A 17,652-nucleotide genomic window follows, 5' to 3' on the forward strand; every position below is an offset into this window, starting at 1 on the left:
ATAGCAACTCTTAAATGCGTAATTCTATAAACTAATCAAGACCACCATTGTCAAGTCCAAGACATGGACTAACAAAGATAAGGTCAATAAATGGCAATAAATCTGAGACAAAAGTCACAACTAAATAATTCTGAGGATCACACAAACACACAGACACAGACACACACACAGACACACAGACACACAGACACACACACACACACACACACACACACACACACACACACACACACACACAAACACACACACAGTAAACTGACAGCTTCCAGGCCTTGTTTATCCATTCATAGTTAGACAAGAATACACTATAAATATCAGATATAAAGTTTATACAGTGTCAGAACACTGCCCTGGTTTGTTCTCATTGCTATCTAAAAGCGTTGACATTAACATTTAGCAGTTAGACATGATAAACATTTATATGTGGTGGAATAGAAATTTCAAGCGATATCTGTCTGACATGGCATGTAGCTTTGCACTTATTACATTCATTATATAAAACTAATTTGGACAATATATTATATAATCTATTTTACTTTATTAAGATATTTTGGAGGCCTCTGACCAAGTGTTCTCATTTTAGATTTAAAATAAGTGCTTTAACAGTCAGAACACCCATAGGTCACCTAATGTCCTTTGGTCTTTGTCCACTTTGTTCTCTAAAGTGTCACTTCTTTATCTAACACTTCTGCTGCATCTATTTAATGTAGGCTGGATTTTTAAGTGCTGCTCTGCAACACAACTGGAGTGGAGTCTCAGCTACTCTTTTCTCTCTCGTGGTATTAGTGTACAAAACCTGCCATTGTTTAGTTTGTCCTCTTACTTTTCTGACTTGTTCTTGTGTTTAAGAAGCCTATTTTCTCTAACTTCAACTCTAACTCTAACTAACTAACTAACTAACTAAATAAATAAATAAATAAATAACTAAATAAATAACATTAACAGCTAAATCAAAACATTAAACGCTTACCATTTAATGTTATAAGTCTGTCAATATCTCAGTAAAGTTAAAAATAATTACTGTAACATGTTTTTACAGCAGTGCTCCTTATCAAGAGTCTATTACCTGTAGGTCCATCTCATTGTACACAGTTATACTTTCCAAATCCTCTCTTTTGCTGAGATTATAGAGATATTAGTATAAGCAATCTCATTTTTCTATCTAAAATTTAATTAAATGGAATCCTAGAGCTAAGCATTCAGGTATGCACATAATAGTGAACATGACAAGCCAGGGCTGATAACCCAAGGCTATGTTCATGTTTTAATTGCTTCATTTAACAGATGAATCTAATGTGTTGTGTTAACTGTTAATTTATTTTCATTCACTCTCCAACCACTCTGGGCCTTAGTCCTTCTTGGGACAAAAGATTGCTGTGTGCAGTAAAAACAATGAGGATGATGTTGCTTCTTAAATCCTAATGATGTATGGTAAATACATTGTGCAGAGTATTGAAGTGAAAAGCGGAATTCATAGATAGATATATTCGGACACAACGTATGCATCGCCATTTCTTTCAGTGGAAAATAAACACACACTCTTGAATGCTCTCATGCAGCACACTTGCACATCTAATGCAGTGCAATTTCAGAAAAAAAGCCCTGTTTTAATTTTTAGGCAAAATACTGTTCACTAAGCAATATTGAGAGATTGGTAAGCAATTCTATTTTACCTTCTTAAACAATTCTTTAACAATTCAACTTTTAACATAAATGCTAGTATAAATAATTTACTTAGAATTAAAGACAGTGTATTATTAAAGGCTGAAAACTCTTTTAGAGCAGCTTGGCTACACATTCTCATATGTTGTGTCATGTCTCCAGTCGAAGGTCTATATTTTTCTAGTGTAATACTTTATAGTTTTCTGTTTGATAACAGTTTTTTTGGTGCCAAAATTGTTACAAGATTATTAGTTTTAAAGATAATAATTTTATTTCAACTACAATTGGACTTGACAGTTACAGTGACATAAAATAAAAACCTGTCTGAGACAGCATGAAAAAAAAGGTTTACGTGGATACAGACTCAAAATGATTACTTTTGTCTGTCACCATTATCTCGGTGACAAATATAAACAATTCTTGATTCACAGCTGCTTGCTGTAAAGTCAAACAGCATTACTGTGTTGTAAGGATCATAAGCTTCTTAATCTTTTACTTACATTGTAAATGTAGTAAATAAATATCTGCAGTTCACCAAATGTACTAACTTCATATAAACATGGCTTTTTCTTAAATTAAAAAGAAAACATGTCTGACAGGTTTGCATTTATGTATGTTTAACATTTATATATATATATATATATATATATATATATATATATATATATATATATATATATATATATATATAAAATATATGTGTGTGTGTGTGTGTGTGTGTGTGTGTGTGTGTGTGTGTGTTGGTCAGAATCTTAATTTTACGGTTAATGTTGATATTACTAATGCTAATATAATGTAGGCTCTATACACATTTGCATTTGCAAATGCATGGTAGCGTACAGAAAAATATAGTATACATATGTAAGGCTGTTTACATAAAAGCATTGAAACCCTCATTCTACAATTTGCAGAAAACGCAAAACTTGTCCTGTAGTTAGGATGCCGCAAGCTGTTATGTGCTTCTGTTCACACTCTGACCCCATGAACAGGAAATTAAGCCATCAGCAGTGCTGCTTGTAGCAGAGCATGTGTGTTGATTGAGTGAAAGAGAATATGGGTCCTGTCAGACAAATGCAATCACACAGGAAGTTGGATGCTACACTTGGCCCTTTCCAACCCTGATACTGATCTTATTATGATCATGTTCATGCTGAGTAACTGGAGAAAGCCAGAACACACACTGGGTCAGTGGTTCTTTACAAAAGCAGATTTGTCAAATATTAATATAATTTTCTCAATGTCATGATTTAGTTCAGATAATTCAATACCTTGCTCTTTCAGAAAATACCAAGTTCTACTAATTTCCGAGGTATCTATTCTTGTTAATGAGAGAAAGCTCTTTGCAGTGAATTTTATTTGAGAATTATTGGAACATTCTGCACTTGAAAGTGAGTTTCACCCTCCAGCTCAAAACTATACAAATTATCATTAACATTGGTACATTTTAAAGTTGCTCCTATAGTATTAGTTCCTCAAGTGTAAAGATTACTAGGGTCTTAAACACTCAAATAAATATATCACTATTTTTAAACTTACACTGTTATCTGTGTCATAACATAATGATAAGCAAATACTGATAAGGATTAACATTCTTTAATTTGTTCACTAATTCATCTTCAGTGATCAATTTATCCTGGTCAAGGTCACAGTGGATACAGAGCCTATACTGGGAACACTAGATGCAAGGCAGGTATACATTCTAGTTGGTACAGGAGAGCAGCACAAGGCACTACACACAACATTCACCACCAGTCCGTCAGCTGGCATGTTTTAGGGGCTCTGACAAAACCATTAAACCGGAACAAACCCAGGTTGAAATAGGAAGAACATCGAAAACTCTTTGGAAACCTGGAGGAGTAAGGTGGCATCGCTGTTCCTCGATGTTGCTTGATCTGGAATCTTTACAGGAAAAAGACACAGTTTAATGGCAAAGTGCACAAATTTGTTGAGTTTGCACAGTATTGACTGGAGACTCCATTATTTTTTGTCAGACACAGGTAACAGTAGGACCAAAAAGCCACAATCCTGTGTTGATACTGGATAGGCAGGCACACCTGGTCCACCTTTACAATGTCAACTCTCTTCAAATGTAAACTGGTGCAAGAACAGTGTTTCAAGTCAAGGACATTGTTGCTCACACTGATTCATTGTTCACTTAAGGGAGAGTCCTCTCACGAGACTGGTCTTTTATCTGCAGAAAGAGGACATTAGCATAGTATGGTGTGGGAGCGAAAGAGCAGAGAAGAGATTGAAAAGATGTGCTGTTTGAAGTGTTTACTTTGCCTGACACAATGATGCTACAGTGGAAAATAATAAGACAAGGATTAATGCCATAAAAGACATTGTAATCTAGGGTGAATGCTGACTTTTATCCAGATTACTGTACTGATTAAATAAAATGACTGTCTAGCTAAATAGTTAAAGGACAATGATTACTGTGCAGTCAGTTCATTATTTAGTAGTGGGTCCTGCTAGTAGTGGATCCAGGAGTTCTCTTTTAAAGTTATACAATTGGGAGGTATTTTTAGTCCAAGCCAAATAAACAATTTGGAAATATACACACAAAACACCTTTAAATGCCTCCTGATGGCAGGTGTGTGTACACAGGTGAAAGTGCAAATAAGAGACAAAGAGAACGTGACAGGAACTAGAACCATCTTTTTGTTCGATATTTACACCAGATTTAACAAGTCAAGCCACATTTGGACAATTTTCTTTCTTTCTTTCTTTCTTTCTTTCTTTCTTTCTTTCTTTCTTTCTTTCTTTCTTTCTTTCTTTCTTTCTTTCTTTCTTTCGTTTGTTTTTGTTTGTTTACATGAAATGATCATTAATATTTTTTTAAATGATAATCCTATACATTCTTTTGGTACAATATAACAATTATTACCTGAATACAGCATAAGCTACATTGTTTTATTTTTATCTGAGCTAGGCTGATAAAATAACACACATTAGAGGTTGACAGCTTTGTAACATTGACCTGCTCTACATAGGGGCTACACATGCTAATAATTTCATAATTAGATCATTCTAGTGAGAGCTATAAATGCTTCACTCTCTGCATCTGTGTCAATCTCGACTACGTTCAAGAATCCACTCAATCGTGTCATATTGTGGGTTTCAGGTTTGTTATGATTTTGTCAGGACAAGTCACACGTTAACATTAACAACTTGATATTTAGAAGGACCAGACAGCCATAATATGGACAGCTGTCACAGTAGTACAGTACTGTTACTTATGTCATTATTAAAGTAGGTTTCAGAATATTTGTTTCTTGCTTGATAGCTAAAGAGAGAAAACTTTCAGGTGAAGGAAAGATTTTCCAGTGTAGGTTACTAAGTGGGAAAGATTTTATTCCAATGAAGTTCAGTAACTTTTTATTTTATTTTAGAATATTTAATGTTTTGGTGTTTTTGCTTTACATTAAGGATATACAGTACAGTAGCTGACATGCCCAAAACCTTTGTTACATCTGTGCTGTCATGAGATGATTAATCCTCTAAATAGTCAAGAAAAAAACATCAGGCATTCGAATTCTTATACTGCCACAGATAACATTCATGATTGATTAAATTGGTTAAATGTGTTCCTGGACTATATCAACTTTTTAAAGTAATGTTTTAAAGTCACAGTTTTTAAAGTATGATTATTAGATTAATAATGTTATACGCCACATTTTTCATTAAATCCACATGAATTAGAGAAATTACACTTGTTCCAGTGATATGTGACAATGATATTTAAAGTGTGTTCTTTTGTATTTTTTTTTCCAGTGGATGTGGCTCAACCCTATGGATTCAGATCACAAAAGAAGCTTGCAGAAAACATAGACTGGTCCTATGCAGGTAAGAGCTACTGAATGGTCATCACAAAGTGGGAAGGCTATAGGTTAAGCAGCAAAATTAAAGGACGAGGAATTGTCTTGTCATGGCTTGCAGTGCAAAACACAACATATTAGACTCATCTGTTAAATGAAGCAATTAAAACATGAACATAGCCTTGGGTTATCAGCCCTGGCTTCTCATGTTCACTGTTATGTGCATACCTGAATGCTTTGCTCTAGGATTTTATTTAATTAAATTTTAGATAGAAAAATTAGATTACCTATTCTAAGGGGGATTACACAAAAAATGTTTTGTGAAGCTCTCATAAGTATGAAACTTTATGTGGGAATGTCAATATAGGTTTGACTAATGCATTTAAATATAGTGGTGAAATTTGTTTAATGAATGTATTAGTATGTAAAGAAGTTTCTAATATAAGTCTATATACTCTAAACTGTATCTGAGAGTTTGGAATGCCAGGTAAACTAGGCATATTTTGGCCAGACAGTTCTAGAACTTACCTAGTGTGGAATTTCAGTGGATATTACTGGTAGTTCATGGATTTACTATTAGTTCTGGACACACTATAGAGCCAAAGCACGTGATTCTTGTCTAGTTTATATCATATTTTCAATTGCATTTAAATGTCTTTTATTATACTCTAAATGCTATCCCACAAGAGGCTTGGCCATAGATCTGCCATAGATCTCTTGTGAACGCTCTTGTGTATGCTTCACTCCTCATGACTGCAAAATAATAGCACACAGTTTGCAGTGATTCAGCAGCATCTCATGACCACAGATCTTGATATGGCAGGACAACATTAATAAGAACATAGGTTTAATGGAAATTAATATGAGGGGTTTTCACATTTGACTTATGCTATAGGCCTTTATTTGGTGTATCCCTTTAACAAGCAGGCATAAAGTTACCTACCAGTGTAGCAGCTAATTTTGTTTGGTTGTAGATACATTTGTATTTAACAGTGTTTGATACAGCTGTTTTCCCATTGAGGCGCATACAGCAGAGCTAATTTCATTAACCATGATGTCATGTTTCAGTATAATTTCCAGGCCAATTACACAGCAAAAATATTAAAATAAGTCTTTATTTCACACACATACATTACAGCACAGTCAAATTATTTTCGTTACATTTCCCAGCTTGTTTTGAATTTGGGGTCATTAGCCATGATATAGCACCCCAGCACCCCACCTCTGGCAGCTTGTCACTGCTGGGGCTTGAACTGTTAATGTTTGTAGTAACAAAGAAATGTACTCATTAACATGACACACAAAACCTGTACAGTATCTAACTTGTAAGATTAGAGTGGGAAAGGGAGATGGATTTACACACTAATAACGTACATTAATGAATTTAATTAAATTAAAATTATTAATGCTATAATACAAGGTAATGGTGGTTTGGAATAATTTTTTTAACCAGCTCAGTTTGGCAACCCCATCAACTATTCAATAAATGCGTATGAATGAGCTGCTACTGCATTAAACAATGACCAATATCACAAAAGTTCTGTATATACAGCAGTAAATAATACCGCACACAATGTGACCTATTACTTCATTCTCCCTTATTTCTAGCACCATGGAGAATTCCCTCATTTCTCACACAGCTCTACTTTTAGAAGTAGGCCAGATCTAAAATTTTGTTTCACCAATCATTATTATTACTTATCTTGTCAGCCGAGGTGCTACAACACAGAAAAGCCTGTCTCAATTTTTTTTTTCGTATAGTAGCATTTTTATTTTTGTCATTTTACATGTTTCTGTGGAGTTATTATTGTCTGACCCTCCTTGCCCCATCCTCTCCCCAACCCCCCATCCCCTCAACCCAACCCCCACCCAACTCTTGTGTGTCACTACAAATCGGATCTGGATGACACATTAAATTGGCAAAACAAAGGGAATATTATCATGCTTGGGACACAGACAAGAATCGAGGCAGATGGGGCATCATGGGATGTACACCACTGCTGCCCTGATTGCTCACCCACTTTTCACTCAGGATTTCAGGATTTCCTATAAACTGTTAAAGAGTAATTTCACTTAGGCTAAAAACTATAGTGATGTTGATACTATCAGCCACTATTATAACTTTACCAATATACACGTGTTGGGAGCAACATGTATATGCTTATGCTGGAATCATGCATTTATGCTAGTAAAAAAAAAAAGAAACATTTAATTAATTAGTTGCTAGTCAGGATTTAGCATTACTTTTGCTGCACCAGTACAAAAGTACCTTGGGTCATACTGGTATTATTATTTTTTTAATTCAAGAATTTCACTTGTAAGAAATGCATATTATACTGTACTATATTCATTCCTTATAGGAACATTAAACCAAAACAAATGGCACAAGAAATACCCATCATGCAATAATGCCAAGCAGTCACCAATAAACATAGAGGAGAGCCTGGTGCAGGTCAAAGCTCAGTTTCAGAAGTTGAGGCTCGAAGGCTGGGACCAGCAGACCTCAGAGTCCACAACAGTAAAAAATGATGGCAAGACAGGTACAGCTGCTTATATTCCTCAACACTGACTATGACAATGATGCAATTGTAAAACATAAGTTTGACCTTGTGGCAAATATGCATTACTTTTCTCAGCACTATTAACAACTATGGCACTGTTAAAGCTTTTAAAGTTAAAGTGTATTATTATTACTACCTTGGTCTTTGATGGTATTATAGGAGGTTTACCTTTAGTGAGCATTTATATGATGTGCTCATACTTTTTCTCTGCAGTGACAATAGATGTGGGTGGTGAATTCAGTGTAAGTGGAGGGGGTTTGAGGTCCACGTTTAGGGTGGGCCGCATTACTTTTCACTGGGGCCGCTGCAATGCCTCTTCTGATGGCTCTGAGCATGGCCTTAATGGAGTCAAATTCCCCTTGGAGGTAAGAGAAGGCCTCCTTTTGAACTCTTCATTCTGGATTATCTCCATACTCTATGTGTCACTGTTATTTATAGTGGTTTCAGTTGTATGAGAGGTAACTTGCAATTGCTATGAAAACACAGACAACGTTTTCCTTTCCTGCAACCTATTTCCTTGCCTTCATTTTCATCAATTGTTTATTAGAAAATATATCTTAATACCACCTGAATTTAAAAAAAGAACTGATATTTTTTTATTAACTGTCCATATGAACAGCTTGCTATTATGCTATAATATAATAATATCTCTGAATGATAAGTACATGCGTCTATATATAGATGCAGATATATTGTTATGAAGCCAATAATCATCAGACTATAGATGATGCCCTGCGGTCTGGAGGACAGATTACTGCTCTTGCTGTATTGTTTGAGGTGAGTGCCTGTGTTCTGTGACTGTGTGTGGAATACTATAATTCTGTTATTAAAGCTACAGAACATATTTTTCTATTACCTTTTGGAAAAAAAAATATTTTGATGTTCCTAAGCTGCTATAAATCACACTGACAAGTCTGTAATAGTAATTCACATTTTCTATTAGTTATTTATGTGTTTGAAGTGTCTGGTGAGAACTAGCAGGACGATTGTTCACACATACATCTTCCAACCAGTTATATGCCGACTTAGATATGTCAGATGTCAACATGTCCCAACGTTGCATGAAAGACGTGCAACAACATTGCAACAAGAAACCCAATCAGAGTAGACAAAGAGTAAAAGAGGGTGAGAGAATGCGTAGTGTAGTATTATCTCAAATAAGGAAATGTGGTGGAGTCATAGCATTTTTCTTTATGAACCTTTGTTCTTCTGTTTGGTAGGAATTGAAAAAAAGGTTTAAAAAAATGCTGTAATGTATCTACAGCTGTGAGTTGAAGCAAGTAACTGGAATGTTGACTTTTGTACAGTCATTCTTTATTTAATACCTTTGCTTTTTTTGTGTTAAATATTACTGAAACAGGTCTTTGTTTTAAACAAACTCCACCATGATTGTGAGACTCACGTGCAACCACTGTGACTCAACTTTTTCTGTAGATGTGTGAACTTAAAGACATATGGTGAATTATTATTGTGGAAAGGCCCCCTAGAAAATATCTTCCACAAGTAGCTTGCAGGAGATTTTTCTAGGACAAAAGAAAAAAATTATGCCATATAACCTAGATCTGACTTTTCTTATGACTTACATGATATTGTCTTTTTAAAACCCATATAGCAAATACATCTGTCCATAGCATAGAGAAAGTAAATATATAATAATAAGATGAGCTTATTTATACGACTCTGTCTGTTTGTTTAAGCAATTTTTTTTAACATGTCCTTCCTGTCCTGATTACAAAGGTTCACTAATAGAAACAACAAACAGAAGCAAATAATTTTCCTTTGTGCATTTTGGCTTAAATGTGTCTGTTTACCTTGTGTATTTGTGCACCGGCCTGAATCTGTGACCTGTAGGAACACGTTATATATGCTGGAAAACTAGATTTTTGAGGTGGGATTATTAAAGAACGCTTGTGTGTACATGTTAATATTCCCTGGGGTCTGAATGCTGATGGGTTTTTAATTAGTTTTATTTTTCTTGTTCATGCATGATTATGCATTACATATCATATAAGTATCAATATAGTATAAGTAGGTTATATACAATATATTATATATTATATTTCATATAAATGATAGTAAGATATTTTTAATGGTGTATTTAGTTTTTTATATAAAAAAAATTTCACTGTATATTAACATTAACATATACTGTACTGGTTTAAAATAGTAAGGTAGTAATTATAAAGCATGACAGTACACACTGATTTCTGCTATATTAATTTAATTATAATATTAGGTACAGAAAATTAATTATGACAGACTTCCATATATCCATTCCAAACATAGTGTAGTAAGTTCCAGGTGTAATGACTCACCTGTGAAATGTAGCCTTAGGCTGCTAAGAGCATTACAACCTGCAATTTGAGGTTACGGGGGAGGTTCAGCACACCACATATCCTACAGAGACATAGCGAACAGCAATACACACCTCCCTACTTTAGTGCAATGTGATGTTATTTTATGGTGTTTAAAAAAAACAAAAAAAACAATACGGTTTTTGACCTTACAGGCAAGTGTTGAAGACAACGAAAACTACGAAGCCATCATTGATGCAGTCAACAGTGTAAGAAGATATGGTATGAACCTTTTAATTCAATGTTAACACTATTCACCAACCACTCATCTATTACTCATCAAATGAAACCGTGCTCTAAATTATATCTAGTTAAAAAATAAGATCTATTATGCAATTTCTTTTCTTCAGGAAAGAGTAGCAGTGTATCTCCGTTCGTTCTACAAGGCCTCCTGCCGAACTCCACGGAGAAGTACTTCATCTATAATGGCTCACTCACGTCTCCCCCTTGCCATGAGAATGTGGAGTGGATTATTTTTAAAAACACAGTGTTCATCTCTGAACCACAGGTGAAATCACTATATTACACCAAGGCAATAATCACAATGTTTGATGTTCCCGTACAGCATATTACAGCATGTGTGTTAATATACCTTTAAAGAGGAACATTAAATTTATTGTGACATTACTGTGTCTCTTGTTTACAAGTACACTGTCATTACCGGGTATAGGAGTGGGTGGGGGTTAGATTGCCAACATCAGAAGAATGTAAATAGTTAAAGTCTCTTTTTTCTGCTGTGTGTCATTTACACCTCGGGCTATTTCACTTAAGAAACTTACAAGTAGACACATGACTTTACTGAAAAACGGAAGGCTTGAAGGTTTACACATGAAAAGAAGTAAGTACCTGTGGATCATCCTGTTCAAAACAACACATTAGCTGGGAATGGTACACTTTGTTTCAAACGTTAAATGTCGCAAAGACTGGGCGTTTGAGTACAATTAAATATATAATAAGTCAAGCAGGGTCTTGTCCAGGCAAACTGTGCTTTTTTTGCTTACTAAAATACTGCAGCACAATTTTTTAAAATGATTTGTGTTTTATTTGTTTTTTTAGAATTGACTGTATTTATAAACAAGTTATGGTGGGAACTGAATAATCTATAATAATTACTGAATAATGGGCTTTAAGCTCATAATAAGAATAGAGTTCAGTGGAACTTTAGAGTTCATTAGGAACATATACTTGGACAACCATGTAAACATAAGAAAATATCTTTCCTGTTTTTTTGAGGTGAAAAGAAAAAGATAAAACAACTGCAAGGTTTGTAAAGACTAAAGTGACTGGTGTGGTAAAAGAAAAAAAAGATTTACAGGTATTTTGTGGTTCACCACAGAAATAGATTTGAAGTCGTGTTCTATCACTGCAGGCTGTAAAAAACATTCAATCCCACTGTGAAGAAAAGATCTTTGGTATTAGGTTTTGGAACATCATTCGATGCCATGTAAGCTACTTTTTGGAAAATTCAAGCCAAAAACAATTTTTCCTTTTTTCAGAATAACTGATAACCAAAGTAACCACAGTTCTAGAAACACCAAATATAGTTACTGCCATAGGTGATACGAATCTCCTGAATACCTTTTTGTGCTTGTGGATTCTACAACTCTTTATAATGTGATATATGACTATGTGTTTTTACAGCAAAAAATGGTATGTAAAGAAAGAATTGGAAAATCATTTGTACTTTTTTTACTGCATGTTGAGGTTAAGAGAGGTAAACTACAATCTTGTGGTTTGAGTAAAAGTGTAATTTGTCATAATGCTAACATTACATCTGCAAACTATAAGAACATTTGATAAAAGACAACATTGTGTTTCATCTCTCATCTCTGGTGTTGCAGTTGGAGATGTTTTGTGAGGTGATGACCATGCAGCAGTCCGGTTATGTGATGTTGATGGACTACTTGCAGAATAATTACAGAGAGCAGCAGCCTCAATTCATGGGCCAGGTCTATTCTTCATACACCGGCACTGAAGAGATCCTCACACCCAGTATGTACACACACCCACACACACTGACACATTCTTATTCACACAAACTGAAAGAAACACTTGATACTGAACCCTCAGCTTTGAGCAAACATATAAAAGAATTATACAAGGAATTTTCTATTGTGGAGTCTCTTTAAAAATGTCAAACTGCGTGCAATTAAAGGTGGCTGCTATTTTAATAGTAAGTCTGTGCTTAGCGCTTTACATTTTTTCTGTGAATAGAATGAACTCTGACCAATTTAAGCAGTTACCTGTGATCTATAATGGCCTTATTGACTTTCTCTTATACATTAAACTGACAGACTGAACAGAGATTATCAGATTTAATGATGATATATCATTATACTTCCCAGTAAATGTAATTTTACTGTATGTTTTTCATTGGAAGACTGAATGCGTTTGCAATATAATCCAGTTTAGTTTGCTTGAATACTTGGAGTAGTGTCCTATTAACCTCATTGAAGTAATAAGTGCTTAATTTAATTATGTTGGTGGCTAGAATGTGCCACTGTCTATTCCCAGTTCCCAAAAGAAGAGAATCATCATGTCAACAGGCTTTGGATGCTTTTTTGCTTTTTATATTCATGTTTAGACAGGTATAAATTAATACAACGCTCTAGCTCGACTGTCATACTCAGGTAGATATACATTTTATTGACTGTCATTATCATTGAAAGATAGTTAACTAGTAAAATTAAAGGATTAATGCTTTCAAAAATGTTTGCACTTTATATGCAAGCGTTTCAAGTTAACGGGCTATACACACACACACCTAAGGGGTAAATCCATTAAAAATTATAGAGACATTCTGCACTTCTTTTTTTTACTGTACAACTGTATCAGTATGAGAAATCTACTTCTCACTTCCCAACAATTGGGTTTGTCTGCAACACTTTAACATCTGTGTGTGTGTGTGTGTGTGTGTGTGTGTGTGTGTGTGTGTGTGTGTGTGTGTTCGGAAAGTTAGTAGACTTTTGTGTTGCCAGGTAACTGTCTCTGAGTTTGCCCTTTATGCCTGTATAGGTCTGGCGTATTCTCATTATTAATGGTCATTTGAATTTTTCTGTTGCCGCCAGCCTGCTAAAATTTTATCTTCATATTAAAAAAAAAAAAAATTACAATCAGTTTGTTCATAATGATAAAGCATGTGTTTATTGCTTACAGTGAGGGTTGTCTGTGTTTTGAAGGTGTGTTACATGTTTAGTATTTTGCTATAGAGTTTGGAGATATATTATTCCCTATATAAGAAGTACATACACACTATATAAGAATTCTAATTAATATCAATAGTAAATGAATCATTTTAAGGTCAATATGTTGAATTTTCTTTCATGGCCTTGTAAAACCTTAAACTAATCTTTGACAAAGTGATATTATTTGGCCACATTCTGCCCTCTGGTGTTCAAATGGATCAGTTAGTATTTATTATGTTTTCATCTCAGTTGGTGAAATTTTGCAAGGCAAGGTTGAGATAACAGAAAATATATGCTAAGCAGATTGTTGAATTTACTAAAAACTATTTTGTGCAATTGTTATACAAAACGAATCTACTTTATTCTGCCTCATCAGTGTATCTGAGTGCTGTCTTTTAGAGGTGTTTAGTCTCAGATGCTGAGCACAGATGGTGAAGAATGCCCTTCACGCTAAGGTCACCATGTGCTAGGACCAACAGTGTGTGAACGAGAGAAATGATTGTACAAAAAAAAAACACCTTCTGTTTGCATGCATCTGTTAAAGTGACATTATGATGAAATGAAATACACAGTGAAAAATAATTTATCAATAATTTATTAGCCTTAGACGCATGTTATTTTTGATAAACACCCATAGAAAACAAAAGACGAAGCCAACTATCCAAAACAATTCTACATAATATTGCTTTTATAGACTATTTTTAAATATGGTTGTTAAAGAGTGTGTCTGCTGGTCTTTTGCAGTTTGTAGCTCAGAGCCAGAGAATGTGCAGGGATATCCACATAACTACACGGGTCTGCTAGTGATGTGGGAGAGGCCGCGGGCTGTGTATGACGCAAACATTGAGAAATACTCTGTCACCTATCGTCAGGCACAAGGAGACGATCCACCTACATTTGAGTACCTCACTGACGGAGACCAGGATGTGGTACAATACATTTCATTAAACTTATTATTTTGATCAAATTGAGTTATGCATTAACCCAATTAATATTATACTGAAAAAAAAAGTATAAAAACTTTTTATGCACAACTATATTGTGGTCAACAGTGGTCAAAAGTATGTAGGCAGCTGACCAATCTTTGGTCAATCAATTAATACCCCCTTTGCTTCTTTTTTTATTAAAAGAATTCTTCTGGGAAGGCTGTTTACTAAATTTTAGAGCATGGCTGTGGTAAACCCTCAGATATTAGTGGGGGTAGGAATTGAGTTCAGTAGGTGTGCCAATTTATCTAAAAAGCTGTTCCGTTGGGTTAAGATCAGGGATTTGGCTATTAGAAATGCCTCCACTGCAACTTTGTTTTTATCGACCAGTGGCATTGCCATGTTGAAAAATAGGGTTGGGACTCTTAATTCTACTGAAGGGAAATCTAAATGCTACTTTTTAGTTTAAGGATGGCTTATATATTGGTGTGATGGTCAGGTGTCCACATAATTTTGGATGTATCATGTGGTAAAGACAATGTAATATGGGCAATTTTGTATTATAGTCTAAAGTATTGAATGTAAACCTAATTTCAGTGGTTGCCAAGCATTATTTTCCAGGTTAAAAGGAAAACAAGTGGACATACAGCATATTATTTGCTTTATGTCACAGGGGGCCATCATCCAGGACCTGGAAACCAACACCAGCTATGTAGTGCAGGTGGTGGCGGTGTGTACTAATGGTCTGTATGGACGTCAGAGTGATGAGCTGATAGTGGACATACCTGTGATTGACCCTGGTAAGAGCATCCACATCCGCCGTGCTCATCTCTATTGAGATCGCAAAAAAAATAGCAAAAAGAAAAAAAAACCACAAATGTGTGCAGGTGTCCTGTACACTGTAGTATGATTCTTTGCATTCACTTTCCTCATGGTATGGTATAAGAAACCTTATGGTATGGTATTTGCATGAGTGGCACTTAGCGTTTCAAGTTTCCTGTTTTAAACGACAATCAGGTTAATCACAGTATTGTACTGTATTTTGATACTGATAGACAGAGCTGTGCTCTAAACTATTTTGTAAAGCCACTTTTGTCTGACCCTTAGGGAATTCTAAAAGTCATTATTTTTGTTTGCACTTGAATTTCATATTTCTTTACATGCTAAGTTGGTTCTATGTGCCAAAAATCTATTTATAAGTTAAACCACTATGACCTTGATGAGGATAAAGCACTCACTAAAGATAAGTGAATGCACAGAACCTTGAGAGCATACAACATATACTCATATTGTTGAACGTGGCATTTGTCCTGCAAGGTCATATTGGACTGCCCACTCCTGCTCACATGAAAAAAAAGCCACTTACTCCTAATTTTTGTACATTTTTCTTGTAGTAATTTTATGTAGCACAATCTCTACCACGCACATGAAATATGTATTACATCAGTATTATTTCCAGTGTGTCAAAATGTCTCCAGATTACAGTCTTTAAATCCTTATATGGATTATTGTTTCAGATTAATCAAACTGAACCAAGTTTGAATCCCAGGTTTTCCATTTATTTAAAACAAGCACTTTTTTCAACATTAAATTGCACCCATTCTTTAAAATGATCATTTACATGCACAGTAACTAGTAAATTTGTTCTTTTAAAACACCACATGCTTGTTTAAACACAGTTCTTGTTGATGTTATATATTTAATAGTCCTTGACCGATTTCTTTTAAAGTTTTATATTTGTTTAATCTTTGTTTAAAATTTCTTTGTAGACTATTTTGCAGCTACATATGTTCCACCTCTGTTTCTTTACATTAACCTTTTCTGTGTCTTCAGAACCTCTGTATTTTATGTGCATACCCTAGCTAAGGTGTTTCTCTTCTTTATATTTTTTATGTGATTTTTAATGCTTACAATGCGGATCATTATTTGTCATTAATTTTATGAGCATATCTTCATTTTCTTACAAAGACGGTTTAACATTCACAGCAATTTGTGTCAATGCACTGAAATGTTGAGAATCTGTATCTACTACTGTTTATAATAAACTAACTTGTATTGCATAAAAAATCCATGCATCATATTTCTATGAATGGATCTATGGATGAGTGTGTGCTTTAATGCATTTTAATGTAGATTGGATTTTTTTTTCTGCTGTCTTGGAGTCTGAGTATCCATTGAAGCCTTGTTATTTACTATTTGATGCACATTCAGTACACATTTCAAAAATTATCCTGTTGCATGAATCATAAAATATACTGGAATAATTTCTACCATTTTGTGTTATTTGTGTAAGGTAAGCCGAACAATACTACTGTTTTTTTCCTGGTTGTGTATGTGGAGCCACTCTGGTACTCAGTTTCCTGTGTCCCTTGGTCATTATGACATAAGAAATCTGCCCTAAAATAGATATATTTTTATGTTTGTTCAGCTGTGTGACCGGATTTGTTTAAATAATTTGTCCTGCTGTACATTACTTATTTTTTCTTAAATGAAAAAATTTACAAATTAAACTCATTAAACTTGATAGACACAAAACTGACATTTGATCTAGTCCATTAAAGATATTAGTGATGTCTTAATATTTAATGTTAATACTGTCCAATCATCAGTGTTATTGAAAAGAAGAAAGATTATGGGTTTGGGGTGGAGAAATGTTTTGTATGTGTCAGATATTCAGACGTATGAGGCTGATTTTGGCTTTTATCTTTTGTTACATTTTTGTTATTAAGTGACCAAAAAAAAATAATTTCCTGATTCTTTTTTTTACTGTATATGCCTTTCTTAAAAAAAGTGTTTTCAACAACAACCTTCTGTTCTCCTGCTTGTTGATGCACATAAACCTGTTCAACTTTATAATAAAAATCCCAGATATCTTACTTACAGTTTCATATTATAAGGATTTACAGTATTGTTAGTCACGTCAAATCTTTCGGTTGAGGTTCTCTAATTCTACAAATGCATACTATTGACACATTAATTTACTTTTGACTTTCTTTCAGAAACAGACCCTGACCCCTTTGAACCTGATGGAGAGGTAATTAAGAAGTTGAACTGCATAATATGAACAAAGAGAGTATTCCTATACTATAAGTAACGAGCGGTAGCTTGATTCTTGACTCTGAAGAATAACTTAACCATCTCTTTTT

The 17,652-nt window shown here is 34.4% G+C and overlaps 1 protein-coding gene across 3 annotated transcripts in view; it reads left to right on the forward strand.

Annotated features, from left to right (window-relative positions):
- The window catches only part of ptprz1a (protein tyrosine phosphatase receptor type Z1a), a 46,880-nt gene that overhangs the window by 11,759 nt on the left and 17,469 nt on the right, over positions 1 to 17,652 (forward strand). For all 3 annotated transcript variants that reach the window (XM_046859530.1, XM_046859532.1, XM_046859533.1), the window contains exons 2-11: positions 5,437 to 5,508; positions 7,841 to 8,020; positions 8,255 to 8,406; positions 8,723 to 8,818; positions 10,551 to 10,617; positions 10,746 to 10,903; positions 12,237 to 12,387; positions 14,325 to 14,509; positions 15,180 to 15,306; positions 17,506 to 17,540. In XM_046859530.1, coding sequence (XP_046715486.1) covers positions 5,437 to 5,508; positions 7,841 to 8,020; positions 8,255 to 8,406; positions 8,723 to 8,818; positions 10,551 to 10,617; positions 10,746 to 10,903; positions 12,237 to 12,387; positions 14,325 to 14,509; positions 15,180 to 15,306; positions 17,506 to 17,540 — 1,223 coding nt within the window. The remainder of the gene's footprint in view (positions 1 to 5,436; positions 5,509 to 7,840; positions 8,021 to 8,254; positions 8,407 to 8,722; positions 8,819 to 10,550; positions 10,618 to 10,745; positions 10,904 to 12,236; positions 12,388 to 14,324; positions 14,510 to 15,179; positions 15,307 to 17,505; positions 17,541 to 17,652) is intronic.

This window comes from Silurus meridionalis, chromosome 10, assembly GCF_014805685.1.
Source record: "Silurus meridionalis isolate SWU-2019-XX chromosome 10, ASM1480568v1, whole genome shotgun sequence".
Classification (NCBI taxonomy): domain Eukaryota; kingdom Metazoa; phylum Chordata; class Actinopteri; order Siluriformes; family Siluridae; genus Silurus; species Silurus meridionalis.